This window comes from Dendrobium catenatum, unplaced genomic scaffold, assembly GCF_001605985.2.
Source record: "Dendrobium catenatum unplaced genomic scaffold, ASM160598v2 fragScaff_scaffold_706, whole genome shotgun sequence".
Classification (NCBI taxonomy): domain Eukaryota; kingdom Viridiplantae; phylum Streptophyta; class Magnoliopsida; order Asparagales; family Orchidaceae; genus Dendrobium; species Dendrobium catenatum.
The window spans coordinates 902,346-928,954 of NW_021319168.1; the positions used below are offsets into that span (position 1 = coordinate 902,346).

Consider the following 26,609-nt stretch of genomic DNA (forward strand, 5'->3'; position numbering starts at 1 on the left):
CCTGTAATAGATGAATTGTTGGACGAGCTTTGTGCAGTGGTGGTGTTCACAAAGAGGGATCGAAAGTCTGGGTACCATCATATCAGGATGAGAGAGGAGGATGTTCCAAAGACGGCATTCAGGACACATGAGGGACACTATGAATTCCTATTGATATCGTTTGTCCTCACCAATGCCCCCACTACATTTTAGTCTCTTATGAATAGGGTGTTCCAACCATACCTCATAAAATTTGTATTGGTTTTCTTTTATGACATCCTAGTGTACAACAAGTTGGGTGAGGAGCATTTGGTGCACTTGAGAGTGGTATTAGAGGTGCTACATAAGCATGAGTTGAGGGCCAACTTGAAGAAGTATTATTTTGCAAAGGCCAATGTGGAGTACTTGGGGCACCTAATCAGGCTAAGATTGAGGCAATGCTGAAATTGCATTTACCTTGGAATTTGAGGGAGCTAAGGGGTTTCCTAGGACTAACTGGGTACTAAAGGATATTTGGGAGGGAATACAACACTAAAGCCTGGCCACTGATAGAGCAGCTGAAGAAGAATAACTTGTTGTGGGAAGGGGCAGTTACCCAACCCTTTGAAAGATTGAAGCTGGCCATAACCACTGTATTGGTCTTGACCCTATCAGATTTCAGCCAAAGTTTTATGATAGAGACTGATGCATCAGAGTATGGATTGGAGGTGGTGCTCATGCAAAATAATAGACTCATAGCTTACTTCCGTTAGGTGTTAACAGCCAGAACTAAGCTGAAGTCAGTTTATGAGAGCGAGTTGATGACCATCGTGTTAGCTATTCAGAAGTAGCGGCCTTATTTGTTGGGCCGACATTTCATCATTGTGATAGACTAGAGGAGCTTGAAGTACTTGTTAGAGCAGAGGATGGTGACCGAGGAGTATTAGAGGTGGTTGTCAAGACTATTGGGTTATGGCTTTGAGATCTAGTATAGGCTAGTGTTAGAGAACAAGGCGGCGGATGCCATGTCCCGATGTGTGGGGAGCTCCAGGAGTTAGCCACTTCGATACCACTGATGTTGGATTGGGGGTATATTAAAAAGGAGAGTGCACGGGATGGAAAATTGAGGATAATTAGGGCGGTTTTACTAAAGGATGTGGCTATTCCCTAATAGGGGAGAGATTGCTATATCAGCGGAGGTTTATGTTACCATGGACCTCGATCCATATTTCACATCTGCTGCAGGAGTTCAATCAGAGCGCTATTGGAGGTCATTTTGGTGTGCAGAAGACATACAAGAGATTGACAGCGTAGTTGTATTGGAAGGGGATGCATAAGGATGTAGAGGAGATGATTGCTATATGTGAGGTATACCTTAGGAACAAATACATAGCCATGGCTCCAGGGAGATTACTTTAACCCCTAATTATTCCAGACAGAGCGTTGGAGAAGGTCACCATATTTTTATAGATGTGTTATCCCGATTTGAGGGTTTATAGTGATTTTGGTGGTTGTTGACAGGTTGAGCTAGAATGCTCATATCATTCCCCTATGACATCCTTATACGATAGTGACAGTGGCAGTGACATTCATCAGAGAGGTGGCCAAACTCTATGGGATATCTGAGTTTATAGTGTCAGGCTGAGATAAAGTGTTCCTTAGTCATGTTTAGAGGGAGATGTTCATGTTGCAGGAGACAATGCTGAAGAGGAGCACCGCTTACCATCCCCATACAAATGAGCAGACAGAGTGATAAACAGGAGCTTGGAGACATACCTGCGATGCTTTGCTTCAAAGACACCTTGATTATGGGCGAAGTGGCTAGTATGGGTAGAATACTGGTACAACCCTTCGTATAATTCAGCTTCCCAGATGACTCCTTTCCAAGTGTTGGACGGAAGGGACCCACTTCACTTGATGCACTTTGGGTAGAGTGACACAGTGACATACTAGTTTCGTTAGTGGAGCAGTACTTGGAGGAGAGGGATATGGTGTTGGATGAATTGTAAAGACATTTGTTGAGGGCTCAATAAATCATGAAGAAGTAGGCGGATAAGCATAGGAAGGATATCTAGTTTGAGATAGGGGATAGGATATACATAAAGCTTTGTCCGTATAGACAAAGGATAATAACTGATAGGAGGAATGCAAAATTTTCCCTGAGGTACTTTGACCCTTATGAGATATTGGAGAGGATTGGAGCAGTGACTTATCAATTGAGGTTGCCCTCGACCGCTATCATACATTCAGTGTTCCATGTGTTATAATTGATGGGAACTATTGGGTATCATGTCCCCATTTCAGAGTTACCTGAGACATTGATAGAAAATTTGGATGTGGTAATGAAACCACTAGAGCAGAAAGGGGTACAATAAGGAGAGGGTGGGCTCAAGGAAGTGCTGATAAAGTAGAAGAATTTACTTGACTATGATGCCACATTAGAGCTGTTTGAGAAAGTAAGCATCAATTTTCATCCTTCTAGCTTAAGGACAAGGTGGGTTAGAGAGAGAGAGAGAGAGAGGGTGGGGGGTATTGTTAGACCGGCTCCTGGATCGGTCCACAGATCCATCTTGCATAGGCTCTTGTGTACAATAGGCGGAACAAGAGTTCCGCCCAAGATTCACACTCCCTCTACGTATTGGGTCCAACAACCAATTAGAGAGGAAATTAAGAGGGGATTAGGAGGGAAAATTCAAAAGAGGTCTTTTTTGGGATATACATGATTATTGTATGCTTTAAGTAGGGGATTTTTCTAGGGTTAGGGTTATAACTTGTTTGCTGAATTTAGTTTATTCTTAATTTGATTGGGCTCTTGCCAGCTGCTAGGGATTTGGGAGAGCCTGATCTTCCTCTCTAATTGAAGATCCAACTGTATTTCGCTTTTCTCTTCATAGTTTTTCCAAAATAAAATATTTTTTGGTGTTCTTCTCCCCAATTTTTCATGTTTCATATGCTGATTTTATGAAAACTGCTTCTATTTCCTTTCAAACACCCAATCGTTAACACAATGTATTAAAAGAATCATGTCATGATTATTCAATAAATTTTATGCTGGTTGTAGACTTACCTAACACAACTATCCATTTTTCTCATTCAACCTTTGAGCCTGGTAATGACAATATTAGATAAGGTGAGGATAAAACTAAAAATTTAAATGCAAATATAATTCTTTTCAAATCCATAAAATTCAGATTTAAACCTATTATTATCTAAGAGAATATAAAGCCATTATAAAATAATTTGAATTTAAAAAATTATGAAAACTTTTGCCATAATTAAAAATAAGCCTGAAAAGGCTTGACAATGGGTGCGGTTCAGATTTGTTATGATTCGTTTGACTTCTAATAATTGGTCTATTGCCACTTGAGCTCTACTGACTTTATTTTGCCTATTTGAAGGCTTGTTCATCATCAATATCATTTATTAGCAGCTTCATATACGACAAGATCAACATTGAAAGCTTGGAATTATCATGAGTGTGACCATTAAACTATACTGATTTGTAGCATCTTAACTTATTATCTGTTGCCAGTAGAACACAGTTTACCTACTAAAAAAATGTTTAAATGTTGCTTGATGCGTCTCATTGATAGCTTTTAGTAGTAATTTAATATTTCTACCTTGACATAACCTCTTGTGAATATTCTCTTGTTCTGAAGCAATTATGTTATGATTGGAGTACGAGTTTAGATTAAGGTATAAATTAGAGGTTTTATCCTTGATTATATGTGAAGTTTGAGCGTGAGCAAAGGGGTGCCTTGGTGCCAACTTTTAAAGAATTTAGGACAACATAAGTCAATCAATTTAATAATATTACTTTGTATTAAGGCGTTTAATGTAATCAAACCTGATCCTAACTATTTTTTGATTGTACTCCAAGGAAGTCCTATTCTACATGGGTATGGTGTGGTATAGTAAGGGTGCATTTTCACCCAAAAAAAAAAAAGAGTGCTTTCATGTTGATTTTCATATAAAAAAATATTAAACTTCTTAATTTGCCTCCCAATTTTTTTGTTTATTACCATCTAATAACAACTCTTGTGCTCAATTAAATTGCAACAGAAGCAACAAAAATATGCCATAGTGGTTCTAGAGAGGAGGAGACAGAAAATCTAAGGAATGAATCATTGGTGCATGATTCTTCACCTGAGAACAGCGTGCATTGTTGTGGGAAAGATGGGATTTGCTCGCATGAAACTCTTGGAGATGGGGCAGTTGATGCCGTTTCTAACAAGCAACGCAGGATGGTTACAAGGAAGGTATGTTGAAAACAAATTCATTTCATTTCATGGATAATCTTATTTATTGGTTATGATTGTATGTTTTGTATCCTTTAGTTCATGGCCAACTTAAAAATATATGTAAGATTGCCACTTAAAAAAAAAAACCCAATTTTGATTTCCGGTGGCTTTTCCTCTTTCTGCTAAATATATTGCACCAATGTAGATTTATATTGCCTCATTTATGATTTTGGCATTTCCTCCTTTTATAACTTAAAGTTAGGAGAAATTGACCAAAATGGTCGATGGACTTTTATGATGGAACAAAATGTTCCCAACTATATTAAAGAAAGAGTTGAGGGACCAAAATAGCCCTTTAATATAGTTGGGGATCATTTTGCTTCTTCATGAATAGTTGAGGGACTATTTTGATCTGCTTTCCTTAAAATTCTGCATCCTAGACCCTTGCGGGTCTACAGGAGGCGAAGGGGGGGGGGGCAATCCGGTCCGGGTCTTTTGTTCTTCCTCTCATTCTTCTTGTTTTGGGTTAACTTTGATTTGGTGGAGAAATTTCATCCTTGAAGGAAAATTAGGGCAAACCCTAATTTGTGGAACCTAAGGCGTATCAAATTCATATAGCCCTCTTTTGAGACAGTTGAAGGAAAAGCAAATAATTTAACATTATGTCATTAACTTCTTAATCCTTTGGGCCATCTGCTTGCTTTTGTAGGCTGAAATGCAGTGGTCTTCAATTAGGTTATTTTACCTTTTCTCACTTCATCTAAGATTAATAATCTTTATGAAGATGTATTTCTTATGAGTTAACTATCAAAATAGTCCCCCTACTATTCCTATATGGCTATTATAATCACAGAGTATAACGTTGTTTCAATTCAGTCACTCGGCTATACAAAATCAATCCAAAATAGTCTCTTTTGGACTAAATTGGGCTCAATTTTATATTACAATTATAACAGGAGGGGCTATTTTGCATTAATTTGTATAGTTGAGGGGCTAAATTGGAGCAATGTGATACTCTGTAATTAAATTGGCCATACACGAATAATTTGAGGACTATTTTGAATTTGTGATTTTTCTACTTATTATTTAAATCTTTATTGTGTTAATATTTACTTTTATTTTCATTGCAAAAAATTTCAGTTGATATGTTGCTAATGTATCCGATATCCTTCATGATTTCTTGGAAATTAAAATGCAAATAAATTGCACATTTACTTGCACTAAATTATTTGTTATTGCACATTTCTGTCACAGAGTTTACTTCCATTGCATTTTATTTAATATCCTTTTTTTTTGTTGTTGTTGTCGTCATTTTTTGGTGCTTGAAACAGGCAAGTTTCAGGCTTGCATGGGGATGTAATGGTTACAGTAGCGGTCAGCATAAGCACGAAGTTGTCTCTTTTGAGAAAGGAAATATAACCACTGCAGGGCGCAGCAATAAGCAGGTATCCTAATTTTCCGCTGTTTCATCTTTCTTTGCCTAACAAATGTAACCAAGCTTCAACTTTTTCTATGAACCATTTAAACTAGATTTTTTCTTGTATTTTAGTTATTGTTTATCTTTGCTACAAAGATATTTCTCACGGCATAACTAATCTAATAATGATCCTGTATCTTCAGATTCTACTAAAGTGGGAATCCCAGCCACAAACAGTGCTTATTTTGGCTAAGCCAAATTCCAACTCTGTTCGTTCTTTATGTGCTGAAATGGTCAGGTGTGCTTGCTAAAATATGCTATGAGCCTTTCATTAATCTTCCACAGTTGCTAAAAAGATCTATTAAAATGTATAATATGAACCTCTCTATACAGTTAGGCTAGTTGTTCTATTTATAACATTTGTATATGAGATTGTAATGTTTGTTGCCTTAATGTGGCAAATAATTTGGTTATGATATTGTCTCTGTTTCTATTAATTCTGTGAGCCAAGTTGTAACACACCACAATACTCTTTAATAGTATTGTAGCGTGTCATACATATAAACATAACATTTTTCATCATCTTAATAAACATCCGACAATCTTGCTTTTCTATTGTATTTGGATGATGATGATTTGATGAATAAAATTTCTAGCTTTTGTCTTCTTCAATGTTGTGAGCTTTGAGAGAAGAAAGAGAATTCTAGGTGGGTGATTGCAATACCAGTCATTCTTCGGAAGAGTCAAAGGCTCGCGGCTTATCCTATCTTCCTCCTCCCTTCTACCACCGGCCACCTTTCCTAACCCACCCCAAACTGCTGGCCTTGCATTCCGGCCCCCCACCTTCCCATAATTGGCCCCCCTCCTCACTACCGCCGACCTCCCCTTGCCGCCCTCCCGCTGACCCAAGCCCCACCAACTCCCCCCCCCCTAACCGCCAGCTCACCCAAGCCCATCCTAGCCGCCGGCCTTGCAAATCCTAAGCCCTAAATTCCCCATTCAAATTCCCTCCTAATTAATTTCCTATTTTATCCCTGTTGACCTCTGAACAATACCCAAAAGGAAAAAAAAAAATCAAAATCAAAATACTTGTAAGCGGTTGGCTGCACATCCCGCAAAACCTGCCAAACTTCTCCAGGAATTCCGCTCAAATCCCGCTGAATCCTTGCCGATTCGGCGCCGTTCACGTCTGTTCTCGTAAATCCTGCGATAAGGCATCGATCGTTGCCCTTAGAGGTCGTTAAATACCAATGGAATGGAGTCTTCAGGACTCTCACACAAGCCGCAACCATCTCAACCCTCTCGTCGCTGAAACCTTCCGATCCCGACGCCTCAAACCGAACTTCTGCTTCGTTACCTCCACTGCCCTAGCTCCCGTCGCTGCCTCCCGATCCTCAGAGAGAGAGAGGAATAGAAGTCCCTACTCCTTCATAAGCTCCGGTCAAACCTCTTCCTCCCTATTCCGATCAAAACGCGAACTCCACTCCTTCGCACGCCCCTTTGGCCTCTTTGTGGTTGCTCGACTTTGCCTCTTTGGCGACTTTCCTTTTCTGTCGGATTGGAGGACACGGCATTTTGATCAAAAGCAACCACAGGAGCCGCTTGCTGTGAAGGTAACTCTCTCCCTTTCACGCATTGTTTCAGCCAAATCTAGTGAAGCCGCCGACTATAGAGAGAGGGGAGAGAGAAAGATTAAGTGATTTTAATTAATCTTAATTTTAATTATAATTATTTTGGTTAGTTATAGTTATTATAATTAATTTTAGTTAATTTTAATTAATTTTAATTAAAGTTAATATTAATTAATTATAATGACTTTTTTATAATTAATTATTATTAATTAATTTGTTAAAGATTAATTAATATTAATTAGTTATAGTTAATCAAAGTTAAATATAATTAATTATAATAGTTATAATTAATTATAAGTATAATTAACTAAAAATAATTATAATGAGTTATAGTTAATAGTAATTAAAAAATGTAAATATTTCCTTGTCTCGATTCACGTGCTAGCACGAACAACCCCGCGAAGGTACAAAATTTTCTAAACTCAGATTCTCGTTCTCGAAGTTTGTGTTGGACCAGAAAACCGTCTGTACACGCCTTTAATGTGCGTGATAGGATGGGACCCTGGTGCGGCGCCGACAACGAGGCGGGTAATCACCTTAACCTCGAGAGCCTGCTTTCATCATTTGCGGCGGATTGGAAAACCGCCTAATCACACCTTTATTGCACGTGGTGGGATGGTACCCTGGTCCGACTCCTATGACGAGGCGGGCAATCACCTAAACCCTACTTCAATGTTCGTGGCGGACCGAAAAATTGCCTATACACGCCTCTATTGCGCATGGTGAAATGGGATCCCGGTGCGGCACCTACGGCGAGGCGGGGTCACTCATAAGTACCTCCGAGCAGGGGGAAAGCAAACTGTGTTTAAAAAAAAAAAACAGGTACCGTTAAAGACCCCATACACGCCTTTATTGCGCGTGGTGGAAGGAAAGATCACGGCTGCGGTGTCCTCGTCCGAGGACACCTACCATACACGCCTTTATTGCGCGTGGTGGGAATGCCCAGTTTCTCGTAGTTTTCCCCTAAACGGGGGAGAGGCCGGGAGGTTACCAAAATTTTGGGTGAAAATATGATTGTACTCGGACCTGTTTGAACTCAAAAGGACTTGCAAGAACTATAATTCACACTTGAACTTGAACATGAAGCAAGGAACTCAAACTTGTGAACCTTTGAATTTGATTGAACTCAAAGAACTAAATGAGAACTTGAATTATAACTTGAGCTTGCTACTTGAACACAAGCAAGGATCAAAAGGAGAAATACAATAGTATGCTCATGCTTAACAATACAAAGTCTTCAATGAGCATTAAAGAATTATTATTTCAATTTGAATACAATTGTTAAATAAGAGAAATTTGGGCCATTCAAAGCTCATGCAAGTGAGCAAGGACTTAGGTGATGTGAAATCCCTAACATCTCATTTATGAACAATGAGTGTATCAACTCTTGAGGTGTCATTAAGATTGATGAATCTAATGAGGCACCAATGAACTTAATTTAGAAATATGTGGCAAACAAATCCACAAGCACAATCAACTTACAAGAAATATCTAACAAATGCGAAGGTGAATTGAAGTCAACAAAAAGATCATGACAAATGCAAACAATCGCCAATAGTTCATCTATGAATGATGGATAATGACATGCAATAAATAAATGAGTCATGCTCAATGAATCTTGATGAGTTAGGGAAAACACCTACACCCCTACCACCAACAACAACCCAACTCTAAGAAGATATATCAAAGAGAAAGATCAAATGCAAATGAATAAATAAGGAACTCATGAAAGATGGAGCTCCAATGCACCTGAGTAGTGAGCAGCGAAATCCATTTCAAGTGAGAGCAATGCTGATTAGCAAAAGAAAGGAAGGGCATGAATAAAATATCAAGTGTTCTACTGATGCTGGTTAACTTGTGAAGGATATACATAGTGCATACACATGTGGAAAGGAACACCTAGTGAATATAACTTGCCTACGAGCATGAATAAGAGAGTTTGCAATAATGTGGTTTATCTATAACATAATAAGATCTGTAATGTAAGGGACCACAAGGTAACATAAATTTGGTATGCTGATTCACTAGAAAGGTTCTTGAAGAATATGTTGGTTCATTAAGAAGATGAATGCAACAAATACAATGATATTCCCACAACCAATACCAAACATACAAACAGATGCATTGAACTTAGCAAGCAAAGAAATTAGAGGGAATGTATAGTTTGGTTGCGAGCAAATTATACAAAATCCCTGACAGTTAAATTTCCTACCAATGATGACAGTTGATGTGCAAATTCATGTTAATAATGAAAGCGAAGGAAGAAGAAATACAACAAATACAAGCACCTACATGTTAAAGCAGGAGATTTGTTAGTGCACTATGATTCACTTGCAGAAAGCAATAAATAGTGCATGATAGTCTACCTGTAGATGCTTTATACAGGTGCCTTATTAGATTCATCAATCTTAATGACACCTCAAGAGTTGATGCACTCATTGTTCATAAATGAGATGTTAGGGATTTCACATCACCTAAGTCCTTGCTCACTTTCATAAGCTTTGAATTACCCAAATTTCTCTTGTTTATCAATTGTATTCAAATTGAAATAATAATTCTTTAATGCTCATTGAAGACTTTGTATTGTTAAGCATGAGCATACTATTGTATTTCTCCTTTTGATCCTTGCTTGTGTTCAAGTAGCAAGCTCAAGTTATAATTCAAGTTCTCATTTAGTTCTTTGAGTTCAATCAAATTCAAAGGTTCACAAGTTTGAGTTCCTTGCTTCATGTTCAAGTTCAAGTGTGAATTATAGTTCTTGCATGTCCTTTTTGAGTTCAAATAGGTCCGAGTAGAGTCATATTTTCACCCGAAATTTTGGCAGCCTCCCGACGTCTCCCATGTTTAGGAGAAAACTACAAGAAACCGTGCCTTCCCACCACGCGCAATAAAGGCGTGTATGGTAGGTGTCCTCGGACGAGGACACCGCGGCCGTGATCTTTTTTCCCACGCGCAATAAAGGCGTGTATGGGGTATTTGACAATACCTATTTTTTTTTTAAAAAAGACAGTTTGCTTTCCCCCCTGCGCGGAGGTATTTATGAGTGACCCCGCCTCGGCTTAGGTGCAGCACCGGGGTCCCATCCCACCTCGCGCAATATAGGTGTGTATAGGCAGTTTTCCGGTCCGCCACGAACATTGAAGTAGGGTTTAGATGATTGCCCGCCTCGTCGTAGGCGTCGGATCGGGGTACCATCCCACCACGTGCAATAAAGGCGTGTATAGGCGGTTTTCCGATCCGCCGCAAATGATGAAACCAGGCTCTCGAGGTTAAGGTGATTACCCGCCTCATTATAGGTGGCGCACCGGGGTCTCATCCCACCACGCGCAATAAAGGCGTGTATAGGCGATTTTCCGCCTCTCTCTATAGTCGGCAGCTTCACTGGATTTGACCGAAACAACGAGTGAAAGGGAGAGAGTTACCTTCACAGCAAGCGGCTCCTATGGTTGCTTCTAATCAAAATGTTGTGTCCTCCGATCCGATAGAAAAGAAAGTCGCCAAAGAGGCGAAGTCGAGCAACCACGATGAGGCCAAAGGGGCGTGCGAAGGAGTGGAGTTTGCGTTTTGATCGGAGGAGGGAGGAAGAGGTTCGGTCGGAGCTTATGAAGGAGGTAGGGACTTCTATTCCTCTCTCTCTCTCTCTCTCTCTGTGAGGATCGGGAGGCAGCGACGTGGGCTAGGGCAGTGGAGGTAACGAAGCAGAAGTTCGATTGGAGGCGTCGGGATCTGAAGGTTTCAGCGACGAGAGGGTTGAGATGGCTGTGGCTTGTGTGAGAGTCCTGAAGACTCCATTTCATTGGTATTTAATGACCTCTAAGGGCAATAATCGAGGCCTTATCGCAGGATTTGCGAGAATAGACGCAAACGGCGCCGAATCGGTAGGGATTCAGTGGGATTTGAGCGGAATTCCTGGAGGAGTTCAACAGGTTTTGCGGGATGTACAGCCGACCGCTTACAGGTATTTTGATTTTGAGTTTTTTTTTTGTTTTGTTTCCTTTTGGGTATTGTTCAGAATTTAACAAATGCCCCCCCAACAAATGTGGTATGCGTCTAGAGCGAAACACATTTGTTGCAAGCTATTAACCTTGTGGATCTCTAAATATTTATTTTAGACGTCACACTAGAGCTTTCATTTAGTGGATCTCCAAAAATTTGCTTGGATGTCACACTAAGATTTTTTTTCTCCATAGATTTTATGGATGTATCAATAGATGGTTGAGATACTGATTTCTTTTGTCATGTGCTTTGTGCTGTAGACATTGATAGATAATTGCTTGGTTTGTCTTTACTGACTTGTCAGGTGGTTTTTTGTACCTTCGGCCTTATGCTTCTAGCTTTGGCGGGCTTGATGAAGGAGTAGATACCGATGACCTTAACCATTAGGTTTGTATTAGGTCGGTGGCAAGAAGTCATCGGTCCAGAGCTTTGTATATAACGGACTTGTTGATGACGAATCCTTTTAGTTCAGCCTAAGGCTTTGTGTGAACTTTGGGATAATTTTCTTCAGTCATTTGCTTTGTGCTTTGATGGACTTATTGAAGAAGAATTCCTTCAATCATCGCTTTGTGATTTACGGATTTGTTGAAGGATTTACAGGTTCTGGATTCAGTTGATAGTACCGAAGACTTTAATCTGAATCACTTGAGTTCATTAGATCAGGAGAGTTAGGATTTGATAGCTCTTCATCTTCTAGTTGTTGAGATGGGGGTTCTTCTACTACGGCCTTTCTTATGGCTTGTTGAGTAGATGGAGCTGCCAGCAATCTTGCCATATTTGGGCTTGTTGGATCCGACCTCTTACACCCATTCATGCTTCAGACTTGAGCTATAGGAAACGCGCTTCCCAATGTTGATTTTACTGAAGTTGATAGATTTGGGGTCATCCTTTGTGGTTGAAGATTTTGGAGCCTACGAATATTTGGTGGTTGCTCGAGACTTCTTTCTTCCCACTAGAACTTTGATTCTCTAGTCATTTAAGAGAATTTTGTAGACTATGATCACTTGAACTTATCGAGTCAAATTTTCCTTCGTGCTTCCTACATTTCCTACTGACGGGTTGATGAAATGGGGGTTCCGCTACTACGACCTTACTTATGGCTTGTTGAGTAGACATAGCTGCCAGTTATCCGGCCATATTTGTGCTTGTTGGATCTGACCTTTTACACCCATTCGAACCTTAAGCTTCAGGCTGTTGAAAGACTTCAAGCTTTCTTGCTCAATTTGTTGGAGTGTGTAGTTACAAAAGTCTATTTCTTGACTTTTGAACCTTGGTTTGTTGGAGAGGACGGTGTCTTGACTTTTTAAAAGATCACTTGCATATACTTTGAAAAACAAGTATTTATATTCTTTAGCAGAAAAGCAAGGTTTAAAATTGCGTAATTAAGCTTTGAGGCGATTTTCGTCCGTGAGGCGAGGCGTAAGCCTCGAGGCGCTCTGAGGCGTAAGCCTCAGGATATAGAATTGCGTAAATGAGAAATTAAGGGTTTTAGCAGGATAATGATAACAATATTCTATCTTACTATAAAAACATCTAAATTATATATGAAAATAGTGAAAAGTAACAAAATAGATGCAATAAAATCATGTCGCAAAGTACAAAATCATAAAATATTAGTTTAACAAAATTCACAAAGTACAAAGAACATATAAAATGCAATCATATTCCATAACTAAATGGGTGTTGCAGGGCGAATGATTTCCTTCTTTGAAAACTTTCTCATCAAGCCTAAAACCCATGAGTGATTGTAGATGAACTTTGTAATCTTCTTCATCCTAGAAAGAGCACGCTTGTGCTGAGGTAAGTCACCAAGATCCTCCAAAATGAGATCGATACAATGTGCTACACAGGGGGTCCAATATAGGTGTGTTCTCTTCTCCATCAACATCTGACCAGCTGCTTTGTATGCACTGGCATTATCAGTCACTATCTGAATAACCAATTGTTCCCCAATCTCCTCAATAACCCCATCAAGTAAATTGAAAATGAATATAGCATTTTTCATCTCATCTGTAGCTTCAACTGATCGTAAAAACACCGTGCCGTAGGGATTGTTGACAAGGATGTTAATCAAGCTCCTGCTCTTCATATCAGACCATCCATCTGACATAAGGGTAACACTAGTTTCAATGCATGTCCTTTTAATCTCATCAATGCTCCGCTCTGTGTTCTGTAGCTCCTCCTTTAAAATCTATGTTTACAACTCATACATGGAAGGTGTCTTCAGCCCTCTCCCATACAACCTTACAGACTGCAGCTTATTGAAGTAGGCAGGCGACGTAGCAATATTAAATGGTATGGCATTTTCAAAAAAAAAAAACCTACCAATATCCATATAAACCTGGCGTCGGCCCTCTCTAGTACCAGCCGCAGGCATCATTTATGCTTGTCCTCTATCCTCTTCTAGATTAGTCATATACTGATCCATAGGACCCCGTGCACCTTTGTTATGTATAGTGGAGAAAGAGCCCTTTCCACTCTCGCTCCCGAAGTAAGCACCATGTTCGACCCTATCATCAAATTGCTCATGTTGTAATTGTTTTGCCGTCGTACTTTTCTTCATATAAGCAATAATTTCATCCTTCACCTTCTCCGGCACATTTGCACATGGTGCTACGTTTTTATGAGAGCATGATAAGTGCTCCTTCATGCGGGTAACTCCTCCCTTCATCACTTTTTTGCAAAAATTGCATTTCAAATAAACATAACTCTTCTCTCCGCCGCCTATTTCAACTTGTACACTATATTTCCAAGAAGGGTCCCTCCGCAATGACGTATTCCCCTTCTCCTTGCCTCTAACTATGTTCCCTAATGCAAAAATCCAAAATCACACAAAATAATTCAAAAAATCAATAACCCTAGATTTTCTTTAACTTGAAAAATCTAACCAAAAACTAAATAAAAATATCTAAAATTGATTGTGGACTTCTCCTATAAGGCGGCCGGACGATTCAAGTTCGCCGGAGAGGCGGCGCCAGCGGGATTGGAGGCCGACCGTGTGGGATCCTCTGGTTTCACGAATTTTGCGGGAGGGGAGATTTCGGGAAATGTCTGGAGCCGAACGGGTTGTAGGGGAAAAATGGCTCATTTTAAGTAGGTGGGTCCATTTGGATGAGGCATACGCCTCACCCATAATTGCGCAATTGAGGCGCGCCTCATGCAGGGTGAGGCATACGCCTCTTCCAAGTTTAGAATGGCCGGACGATTCAAGTTCGCCGGAGAGGCGGCGCCAGCGGGACTGGAGGCCGACCGTGTGGGATCCTCTGGTTTCACGAATTGCGGCTTGCGGGAGGGGAGATTTCGGGAAATGCCTGGAGCCGAACGGGTTGTAGGGGAAAAATGGCTCATTTTAAGTAGGTGGGTCCATTTGGATGAGGCATACGCCTCACCCATAATTGCGCAATTGAGGCGCGCCTCATGCAGGGTGAGGCATACGCCTCTTCCAAGTTTAGAATTGCGTATGCCTTGAGGCGTTTTTGGGAAGAATTGCGCAAAGGCGCGCCTCTTGTTGCGCAATTTTAAACAGAGCACAAAAGAACATTTGAATTGATAATTTTAAATATTTATTCGGGGATCTCGGCATGCAGCGCGATGTCGACCCGAATAAATATTTAAAATGCCCTTGTCTCATAGGGACATTTTAAAATATAATAAATTTGGAATTTAAGATTTTAAATATTCATTTGGGGATCTCGACGTGTAGCACGATGTCGACCCAAATGAATATTTAAAATGCCCTCTGTCTCGTAGGGACATCTGACCATCTAGATCGATCAACTGATATGCTCCTTGATACACCTTCTCGATGACGAAGGAACCTTCCCAATTGGATACGAACTTGCCACCAATTTTTCGGTGTGGGATGATTGGTCTTCTCAGCACCAGGATTAATTCCCCTTCTTGAAATATCCGAGGACGCACCATCCGATCAAAGGATTTTGTCATTCTTCCTCGGTAGATTTTCAGATTTTGTTGAGCTTGTAACCTAACTTCACCGAGTGCATCGAGCTCCTTCATCCTCAAGCGAGCATTCTGTTCTTGAGTGAGATCGTTCTGGATTGCTACCCGGAGTGATGGTAGTTCAATCTCCAATGGTAATACGGCTTCAACTCCAAACACCAATGAATAAGGAGTGGCTTTGGTTGGCGTCTTGTACGTTGTACGGTATGCCCATAGTGCTTCTGTCATCTTCGTATGCCACTGTCTTTTATTCTTGGTGAGGATCTTCTTCAACAATTTCACTAACGTCTTGTTGAATGCTTCTGCCAATCCATTTGCTCTCGGGTTATATATAGATGAATATCGCCAATCAATTTTATGCCGATCAACATACTTATAAATTTTTGTACTTTTAAATGCAGTACCGTTGTCCGAGATTATACGGCGTGGCACATCAAATCTGTAGACAATATTATAGGTAAAGAAATTGATTACATGCTTAGATGTAACTTCTTTGAATGGAGCCGCTTCTGGCCACTTGGAGAATTAATCTGTTTCTTCCAGAATAAAGCGGTGTCCCGCTGATGACGGTGGGTCTATTAGACCAATTATATCTGTGCCGCAGCATTCGAACGGCCAAGACGCTACTGTTAGGTGCAAAGGATTTGGAGGCAGATGTATAACATCACCGTGGATCTGACACTCATGGCACCTCTTTGCATGGTCAATACAATCTCTGATCATTGTCGGCCAATAGTGACCCATTCTCTTGATTTTAACAGCCATTTTGGGACCTGAATGATGTGCATCACAAAGTCCTTCGTGGATTTCTGTTACCACTTTATCAGCTTCCTTGGTCTCTAGGCATCATAGCCACATCTAATCAAAAGCTCGACGATATAACTTATTATTGACGAACGCATATCGTAGTGCTCGTTTTCGAATCTGCGCGGCAAGGGATTTATCCTTTGGGAGTTTGCTTTCTTTGAAATAGTCGATGAAGGATTGCCTCCAATCATCTTCTTCCTCAATGTCCAAGCAATGTAACCACGACTCCGAGCATCTGCTGGTTTTACGTCTCTTGTCTATATGACATTTCCTCTTGTTGATTTTCAATAATGATTTCTTTAGGAGGTTCAGGATCAACCGGGGTCGTATCCTGCTGGCTTGAATCTGGTATTCTCTCTGCCTGCGGGAATTGCAAGATTGCTGGCTCTAAGACTCGGCGGCCGTGAAACATAATTGGTATAGACATTTCTTCGTCAGTATTCATTACATCCTTGGCTAATTTGGCTGAGCAATCTGCCTTAGCATTTTGTCCTCGGGGAACTCGTGCTATTTTCATATTTGGAATTTGTTTCAGAAGCTTAAGAGCTCGCCGGTGGTAGTGGGCTAATTCAAGTTTGCCAATCTTGTAAACGCCCATAACTTGATTTATCACAAGTTGAGAATCCCCGAAGATTTGAAGATTTTGGATTCTAACATCTATAGCGATCTCCAGTCCTGCTATTAGAGTTTCGTACTCGGCTTTGTTATTTGTCCGAGGTTCAGTCAAACTGAATGAAAATCTCATTATGCCTCCCTCGGGTGCTACAAAAATGAGACCAATGCCAACTTGGACCCTTGCAATATTTGGAGGTCGGGTAGGCTTAATAGATGATGCCCCATCAAAGTATATCTCCTAGAATTGTGATTTGTTTTCTTCCTCAACCAGCATAATCTGCTCATTGGGCAAATCGTCATTTAGCGGAGAATCTGCCGGGATTGGATGTGTGGCGAGGAAGTCTGCCAAGGCTTAACCTTTCACCGCCTTTTGTGGCATGTATGTGATATCAAACTGCAGTAATAATATTGCCCACCTGGCCAGGCGACATGTCAACGTTGGTCTTGTCATCAAGAACTTCAGTGGACGATCTTTGATATCAAGGTGATCTTATGGGATAACATGTAGTGGCGAAGTTTCTGAATTGCAAAAATAAGTGCCAGACAATATTTTTCAATCGGGGAATACCTCACTTCTGTTCCGATCAATCTCCGGCTGATGTAGTAGAGTGCGTTTTCCTTTACCTCTTCATTGTGCTGGGCCAGTAATGCTACGAGGGACTCTTCTAGTGCTGTCGTGTACAGTATAAGAGCCTTCCCCGGAATTGGCGCTGCTAGAATGGGAGGATTTAACAAGTATTTTTTGATACTATCAAATGCTTCATGACACTCTTCGTCCCATTTGAAGCGGACGTCTTTCTTCATTAGCTTTGAAATGGCTGGCACCTACCCGACAGATTCGATATGAATTGTCGAATGAAGGCTAGTTGTCCTAGCAAAGAACAAAGTTATCGAAGGTTTCTGGGAGGCAGCATCTCCATAATTTCTTTGATTTTGTTGGGGTCAACTTAGATGCCTCGATGTCGAACAACGTACCCCAAAAATTTATCGAAGGAGACCCCAAAAGCACACTTGAGGGGATTCATCTTTAGATCATACTTTCTGATCCTTTCAAATACAATCCTCAAGTCATCTAGGTGATATCTTCGATCCATGCTCTTGACAACAAGGTCGTCCACGTAGCACTCGACCTTTTGATGTATTAGCTCATCAAAAATGCACGTCATTGCCCGCTGGTAGGTGGCACCAGCATTCTTCAGGCCAAAGGGCATGACCGTATAGCAGAAGATGCCAATGGGCATTCTGAACGATGTGTGCTTTTCATCCTCAGGTGCCATCTTAATTTGATTGTATCTAGAAGATCCATCCATGAAGGAGAACATGTCGTAGTTGGATGTATTGTCCAGCAGGAGTTCTGATACAGGGAGTGGAAAGTCATCTTTTGGGCACGCCTTATTGAGGTCCCGAAAGTCGATACAGATACGAATCTGACAATTCTTCTTCTTTACCAGGACAATATTAGCAATCCAGTCAGCATATTTTTCTTCTAAAATAAAACCCGCCTCTATGAGCATCTTCGTTTCTGTGATCACCTTTTCTTCAATCTCCAATTTCATTCTCCTTGGAGCTTGTTTGATAGGTGCTGCATCTAGTTTGATAGCTAGTCTGTGAACTGCTACTTCAGGGGATAAGCTAGGCATCTCAACATATGTCCAGGCAAAGCAATCCCTGAATTCACAAAGAAGTTCTTTTATTTATTCTATTTGCTCCTTGGGTAAGAGAGAACTAATGAAGGTTGGGCGGGTTTCTTCATCAGTTCCTAAGTTGACTTCTTTTAGGTCATTCATAGTGGCTGCCTGTACACCATCTTCGAGCTCTTCTGGTGCAGGTTTGGCTTTTACAGGTTGCTCATCATAATCATCAACTCGTATGCCTCCTCATCACCATCATCATCTGATTTAATTTCCCTATATGTGATTGCTTGGCAAATCTCATTTCTGGGGTACTTCCGTACAATAAATCCTAGACCCTTTTTCGCAAAAATATCCTTCTTCTTTATTGAGTGAGGATTTCTTCGATACTAGAGCTTAAGCAGAAACGAACTTGCTATTTAGAGGAACAAGTTTTACCTCTCTTTTGCAACATTCTTTGAATATTTATGGTATTGTACTTGGGAAACCTCATAGGTACTAATTCCCTGGAATCAACGAGTGTACGAAATCAATCTCGATTTATCTCTTCTTCGAGTTTCCCGATTGAATAAAATAGACTCGCTAGTCCACCTTTTTTCTTTTGGGGGAGGTACATAAAGTGTCACGAGCTCTTCAACATTATGCACCTCTCAAGGAATAACTTCTTTAAAGTGTTGCAGGAGAATACGTGACTACGAGTACACTATCTGAGATTGACAGGCTGTCTATTATTCTGGAGAACGCATCCTACACTGTGTTCATGTAGATAGTATCGTAGTCATAATAATCATTTGAGTATTCAACCACCATACTCCTTTTGGTTGTTGATTGGTGTATCCTCTGAGATTTTGTAGGTGTGAAATCATCTTCATCCGTGTCACTTCCTATATGAGGTACGTATCTTCTTTCTTTTGGGATGGTTGATGCCTTGGGAAGAGTCGGCGTTGCCTTCTTTCTCCATACCTGCTTCTTGGTTTCTGGTCTACAACTTCTGGATTTGATGCTTGTTGCCTCAAGAGAGCTCGACGGCTTCAGCTTCTTTGGAATGAAGTACTTTGCATCTTCATATATCTTCACCTCATGAACTGCAAAGGGTTGAATGTCACCAGATATTTTGAATTCTTCTCCATCCCTGAGGTACTTCATGCATTGGTGTAGTGTTGATGGGACGATGCCGTACTTATGCAACTAGGGGCGACCAAGGAGTGCTTTAAAGGAAGTATCTGCATCAATCACATGAAATTTGACATTTGTATGAAGCTCTCCAAATGTGAGGGAGAGTGTAAATGATCTTAGGATCTTCTGCCGCTTCTCATTAAAACCATGTACTATTAGCTTATCTGATACAAGGTGTTCCACATCGAGACATAGTGATCTTAGTGCTTTCAAGCTCATTAGATTTATAGATGACCCTGGATCGATCAGGATTCTACTAATCATCATCCTATCACTTTCTGCAGTAACATACAAAAGATGATCATGATCTGCTGTTCCGAGTATCATATCTTCTTCAGAAAAAGTGATGAACGGCTCATTACGAGCTTGTAGGACCTCTGTCATATTATGCTCAGCAAAATATGCCTCGTATCTTTTGGGATCTTTGAGAGCCTGAATCAGAGTCTCCCGAAGGTCTTTAGACATTACCAAGGCATCGTATATGCTGAGTTGTGCTAGTATTTTTCTCAGATGGGATAAAACATTATAATCTACCCCCTTGGTTGAAATATCTTTCTTCTTGGGATCCCTGAGGATAATGTTTTCATTGACAACTATCTCCTTCCCCTTATTTTTGCTAGAAACTTCTTTCTTTGGCGGAGATGGCAATATCTTGCCACTTCTCAACTGCACCTGGGCGACCTCCTCCTGCTCGGACTCATTTAATGATACATTTTCTTCTGAGCCGGCCATTGTTGCGTCTAGGGATTTATCTGTTGATTCAGAGTAACCATGCAGGTTTATATGCCCCATCTGCGAAGCTATGTCGGGGTCCGACTCATCTTCCTTTGGAAAATATAAGTCCTCTTATGAGCTATAGTCCATCGATGTCACCATTAGACAGGATTCAACAGTAATTTCCTCATCATATCTTTCTTTTATCATTGCATTTAGTGTCACTGAGATTACCCGACATACTTCTTTGGAAGGAGATTCTCTTCATTTTCTTCAGCTTCATCTATTTTAAGCTCTGACATAAAGTCAGCGAACTTAATAGGTCACCTCATAGTTTGGTAATACTTATCCAAACTGTCAATAATCCTTTGAGTTGCAGTCTTTTTCTCTTTAGGTTTCTTCAGTTTTGTATTCTTCTTGGAAGATTTCACCCTTCTAGACTTCGAAGTGCCTACTTGGTTAGGGAGTTGCTTTGGAGTAAAATGTCACACCACCGGCAGTGCCTTCAAATCTATGACCGGCTCAATAGGAGACCTCCACTTTACATCCGAAACTCCTTCAAGTTGCTTCAACATTATCGCAGTTTTCTTAGAGACCGCAGTCTCCCATTGTTCTTCTTGAGCTGGCTTCTTTTCATTTCTTCTTTCTTCAGTCGGGGGTACGGAAGAGGATGTGACCACCCGAGTTGATTCTTTACTGGGATTAGTCAATACATTATCTGATAATGTGATCTCTCCCTTCCAGTATTTTCTTTCGAGCCAATCATTAAAGACATAACAATCTTCAATAAGATGGCTGACTTCCCGATGGTATTGGGCAATAATTTGGGTCACCAATGTGCTTCGACTCTTCGGGCCTCTTGCATTCAGGCAGTTCTAAACCCGCTTTCAACACTTGTCGAAATAATTTGACAACACTCTCCCTCTTGAATGAATATTCTTTATTCATTTTTTTCCTTGAGGGATAGGAACGTTCTATCACAAGTCCCCATTATTTGCCTCGGACGTTCTCCAACAACCTGATAAGTTCGTGGCTTATCATTGCCCCCGAGTATCAACTTTGGTTGGGGGTTAGGATTGTAAACTTGTTTAGGCTTTTCTTGATATTGCATCGGCTGCTTGCCTTTGTCTATATTATAAATCAACTGTTTCTCCTTATCAGCTCTGGAGAAAAATGTTGAGTCAGCCTCACCTCTTCTAGCACCTGAGGCTTTAGCCTTCTTAGGCTTATTAGAGTGATTTTCTAGTCTTGACATGTTCAGTTTCTCGAACTTAGCCACTCTGTCCAACAAATCTTGAAATGTGATAATTGTAGCCATACACAGGAAGGGTTGCATTTTATCGTCAATGTTTCTCATTAATAATTGCACAGCATGTTCTTCTTCGAGTTGCTGCTCACATTTCATGCTCAAATTTCTCTAGAGAGTGTTATATTTCTTCACTGACTCTTCCCTTTTTCTCTTCTCCAAAGCAAGGTCAGCGATGAAGATCTTCTCTGTTGCACTATCGAATCTCTTCACGAACATAGTTTCTAATTCTGCGAAAGTCTTCACAGAATCATTTAACAGTTCTGCATACCATTCGAAAGCAGTTGCTGTCAAACTGCTAACGAACTGTCGGAAGAGTAAGGCGTCGTTGCCTCATGTGTTCCCACAAGTAGCTTTAAATTGTGCTAGGTGCTGCTGAGGATTTTTGTTATCATCAAAAGTGTTGAATTTTGGTAGTGAATATCCTTTTAGATATGACACCTGATCATACTCAGCTGGGTACGGGTGACCCTTGCCCACCAACTTCTCCGCCTGATCAACGGCTATAATAGCCTTGATCTTCTCGGTAATAATTTCTTCCAACTGTGCAGCTGTCACAGGTTCAAAAGTACTTGCAATATTTTGTGGAGTGGGTTGGTGAACGACATTATGAACTTCGCGATCACCTTCAGGAGCTCCCCGTACTCCTGAAACTTGAGGTATCTGTAGGTTTGGAGGATCAGCTGGAGGATTAGGCATGGCGCCAACAGCAGCAGTTCTCTGCATCATCTGCATCATTGCCCCCATTTGAGCCATCATTTCAGTCATCTTCTCACTTAACTGAGAGATTTTCTATCTTTGGCTCTCATTTGTTGCCTCATTTGTCGCCGAATTTTAGCGAGTGTGACTTTTTCGGCATCAGAAGGATTCTCATCTACTTCTTCTTCTCCTTGGGAATGGCCACTTCTGTCAGTGGCGGACCCATCTCTACGGCAATGCCGGTATACTTGTTTAGGTGGCGGTTGCTAATGATCGTCGTCTTCATTATCATCATAATTGGTGCTATCATCGATGTCTATATGTGTCACCATATAAATAATTTCATATCCAGAGTGTTATTTATTTCTTGTATTTCTTCTTCTAAATTTTCCTCCATGTATTCTTCTATATTTTCTTCAATGTCATCTTCTATATTTTCTTTCCCTTCAAGGTATTCTTCTTCCTCGATGTTGTCTCCTCCTTCCATATTTCCTTTTTCTTCTAGTACTCGAATTTCTGAGCGGCAAGGTCATTGGATTACCGGTTCTTGGTTAAGCAAGGGGATTTCTTCGACCAACGGGTTGCGGTCGAAATGAACTTCTTTTGGAGGGGATAACAAGCGGCAGGATCCCTTGGAGGATTCTCCAAGGTGTCTACCGTCTAAAGGGGAGTCGTCATGGGTCTTCTTTGGAACCCATATGTGACATTGTTTATTGTTTGGGGCGGATCTCCGGGAAGCATCGCCTAAATCAACTCTTCTTTCTTTTCTTTCTTTTTCATTTCTCCGAGGCTTTGGCCTCCAGACTTGTTTTCCTTTCCACCAGGACCTTTCAGCGGCGGATCCCCGAACATATGGTTCAGGTGTCACGCCCCGATGTTCACCGCGTGGAATTTGTCCACCTCGGCAAACTGTTGCAGAGTGTGGATGGATTAAAAATTACTTCAGCTCACAAAAAGCCAAATGCCTAGTCGAAAATATCACTAGGATCCATTCTCAAACAATCTCCTGCAAGTAAGGATGTGGTACGTGTCCTCTAACCGGAGGTTTTGCCGCCAAATGGCACCGCAAGATAAACGGTTATGACCCGGGGCCCTCTGAACCGAGTCTTTTTTCCGCCAAATGGCACCACGAAATACCGGTTATGGCCAGAGCCAATACGCTCCTTAGTAGTATCAAATCCTTGAGATATGAATCAATATGATATGACCGATAGGGCACAAAGCCCTCTGTTAGCTAAGGTGAATTCAAATTTGTCCCCTTAGACAAACATTCACCCCAGGTCTACAAGGTTCCCTTGGACGAAGCAACACATGGCTGCTGATAAGGATCCTTCTGTTAAGTTGGGTCGACTACCTCCTCTGACTAAGTAGACCAAGGACCACGATGGCCCGGGACGACGGAACCATGGGATCTTGATCGGGTCCATCATCCATTCCCCCACCATCCGCTTTAAGTGCAAGATGGTGAAATTTCAAATTTTATATATCAATCTTCCAACCCTTCAAACTTCCAATACCTAATCTCCCAAATTCAAACTCATGCTGCTACTATATGCCAGATAACACGTATCTTTACGTATCTGATTGACGACTAGCCTTAATCGAAAGTTCTCTCTCGTTATCGGGAGGGGTAATTAACTATAGGGGGCTTGCGTTTATAGGAAACCATAACTCAGATCAGAAAGTCCTCGCGAAATGAGGGCGAAAATCTCTAGGTAGTGTCTTATTTACAAACCTATCTGCCTTCCAAAATTTACCCCGAAACTTAATCCGTTAAAACTCCCTCGCCAAAAATAAAAAGCATAAATAGTGCGGGTGGAGGCCGGGGCCAAATTTTCAGAGCCCACAATCCCCATGTTGATTTGGAAAGTTTCTAGTTTGAATTCAAATTAATTTGAATATCAAATCTCTTTCATAAATCAAGAGATCTAATTTAGGAAACCCCCTTAATTAAATAAAATCTGAAATTAAATCTTAGATTTGATTTCAATCACCAATTAAAGTCAAGGTCCCACATACATTAAACATAGACACCCTCTGTACCCTCTTTCTCTCTATATATATATCTAATTAATTCTCCCCCATTAAGACCCTCAATCAAGACCCAATCAGCCCCAATTAGCCGCCGCCCCCTTCCCCTCTCATCTCCATTAATTCCTCTCCACTTAAGGGAGATTTGAATTTCTAATTTCCCTCCCTTTCCCTCTAAACAAAATATGAAATATAAATTCAGATTTTGTTTTCCATCCACTACAATTATTACAAGTACGAAGTAAGAAGCCTCCTCCTAAACCTAGCCGTTCCCTCCCCTACACGAACCCTCTCAAACCGTTGACTCATCCCTCCCTTCATCCTTCACAAGCCGCCGGCCCTCAAGGACCCCCAAGAGTGGAAGCTCCTTCATCCATGGATGACCGATCCTGATGTAGACCACAGCTTCGCTTACGACTCTCAAGGGAAATTAGATATTCTTTAGTCATCGTTCTTCGACCCCGACTGGGAGATAGAAGACGCCGTCGATGACTACATGTATCATATACTATTCTACTTAGTCGAGACTATCAATGAACAACGACCATCCGGACAGTGGAAACTCGTTGGACATCCACCCGCGTCTCCTTCTCCGGCTACCTTTCTGTGGATCAAGACCGTTGGTGCCCTATCTCTTTTGGTGGCGTCGTTTGAATTGCTGAAATTCTCTCTCCGCTAAAGCCTTTCATAGAGCATGAGTGAGAGGAAACTTTAGGTGAATGTTCTAAATATTAACCCATGGGTTCTTATTACGACATAACTAGTTTTACTGTATTTTTCTGATATTATTTTAGTTGTTTTGTTCTTCTAGCTTGTGACTGCATGCCAAAGCAAACTTCAATTGAAAATTCTTAAAGTTAATTCTTGTGGTTCATTAATCTTAAAGTGACAAGCTTTACAATATTTTATCAATTCCTTGCGATTTCTGTTGGTATCACATCACCTTATTATCAGAGCATGGCCGCATGCTAGTTCATTTTAGGATCCCCTTCAAACACATTCAATAGACGGCTTAGGCTGGATTCACCTTCGCACAAAACATTTACATTATTGTTATTTGCTGTCCACTACATTTCTGCATCATTCAGTGAGCTTTAGGTGTGTTGGCATATAGGTTTAGCTGTTGCCCTCTATTCCTTAGCATCCCTAGCTGTCAAGTAGTGTATCCTAATGGACATGGAATAAATTCAACATACTTAGACTTAATCGTAGGACATTTAGGCACTGTGACCCAACAAATTAGAGAAACCCAAAGCATTAGCGAAAATACGATTGACTTTAGTAACCATAGCACCCTAAATGAAAATAAAGATTTTTATTTTTATCGGCGTATTAGTAGAACCGAAGTTAGAAAGGCTTTAATGAAAATGAAGTGTGGAAAAGCTATTGTACCTGATGATATTCCAATAGAGGTGTGGAAATACTTAGGAGATGAAGGAATTTCTTGGCTTACTAAACTTTTTAATATTATTTGGAAGACTAAAACAATGTGCACAAGATTGTGCGAATTATAGAGGAATTAAGTTAATGTGTCATACTTTAAAACTATGTGAGTGAGTTATGGAGCATAGGTTGCGGCGTGAGACTAATGTTTTTCAAAATCAATTTTGATTCATACCGAGTAGGTCTACTATGGAAGCCATACATTTATTGAGAGGTTTGATGGATAAATATAGAGAGAATAAGGAGGATCTACATATGATATTTATTGATTTAGAGAAAGCATATGATAAAGTTCCAAGAGAAGTGCTATAGAGAGTTCTTGAAAAGAAAGGAGTTAATGATGTTTAGATTCATATCATTAAAGATATGTATACAGGAGCTATTACTTGTGTTCAAAGACAAGGTGATTTGACTAAGTATTTTCCTATTTCGGTTGGATTACATCAAGGATCTTTTTGCTTTAGTCATGGATGTTCTCACTAGACATTTGTAAGAGGTTGTATCTTGGTGTATGGTGTTTGCTGATGATATTCTTCTTGTTGATAAGACTATATAGGAAGTTGAAGGTAAACTTAAATTATCGAGGTCAACCTTAGAGTCTAAAGGTTTTCGCTTGAGTAGATCTAAAATTGAATATATGGAGTGTAATTTTAGTAGTAATAGACCTAGTGGGGGATTTGTGACTTTGGACGATCAAGTCATTAATAAGAGTACACATTTTAGATATCTTGGATCTATTATTTTGAGTGATGGTGAAACAGATGGGGATATTATCAGCAGAATTCAAGTTGAATGGTTGAAGTGGAGGAATGCATCGGGCATGTTGTGTGATAGAAAATCCCTCCTCAAACTTAAGGGAAAATTCTATAAGATGGTGATGAGATCTTTAATACTTTATGGTGCAGAATGTTGCCCATTAAAAGAGAAGCATAATACTAAGTTAAGTGTTGTAGAGATGAGGATGCTCAGGTGGATGAGTGGATT

The 26,609-nt window shown here is 40.5% G+C and overlaps 1 protein-coding gene across 1 annotated transcript in view; it reads left to right on the forward strand.

Moving 5' to 3' along the window:
• LOC110107642 (putative NAD kinase 3) overlaps positions 1–26,609 on the forward strand; it is a 76,324-nt gene that overhangs the window by 27,086 nt on the left and 22,629 nt on the right. Inside the window, exons 4-6 of the mRNA XM_028695915.1 lie at positions 4,021–4,217; positions 5,531–5,644; positions 5,820–5,914. Coding sequence (XP_028551748.1) covers positions 4,021–4,217; positions 5,531–5,644; positions 5,820–5,914 — 406 coding nt within the window. The remainder of the gene's footprint in view (positions 1–4,020; positions 4,218–5,530; positions 5,645–5,819; positions 5,915–26,609) is intronic.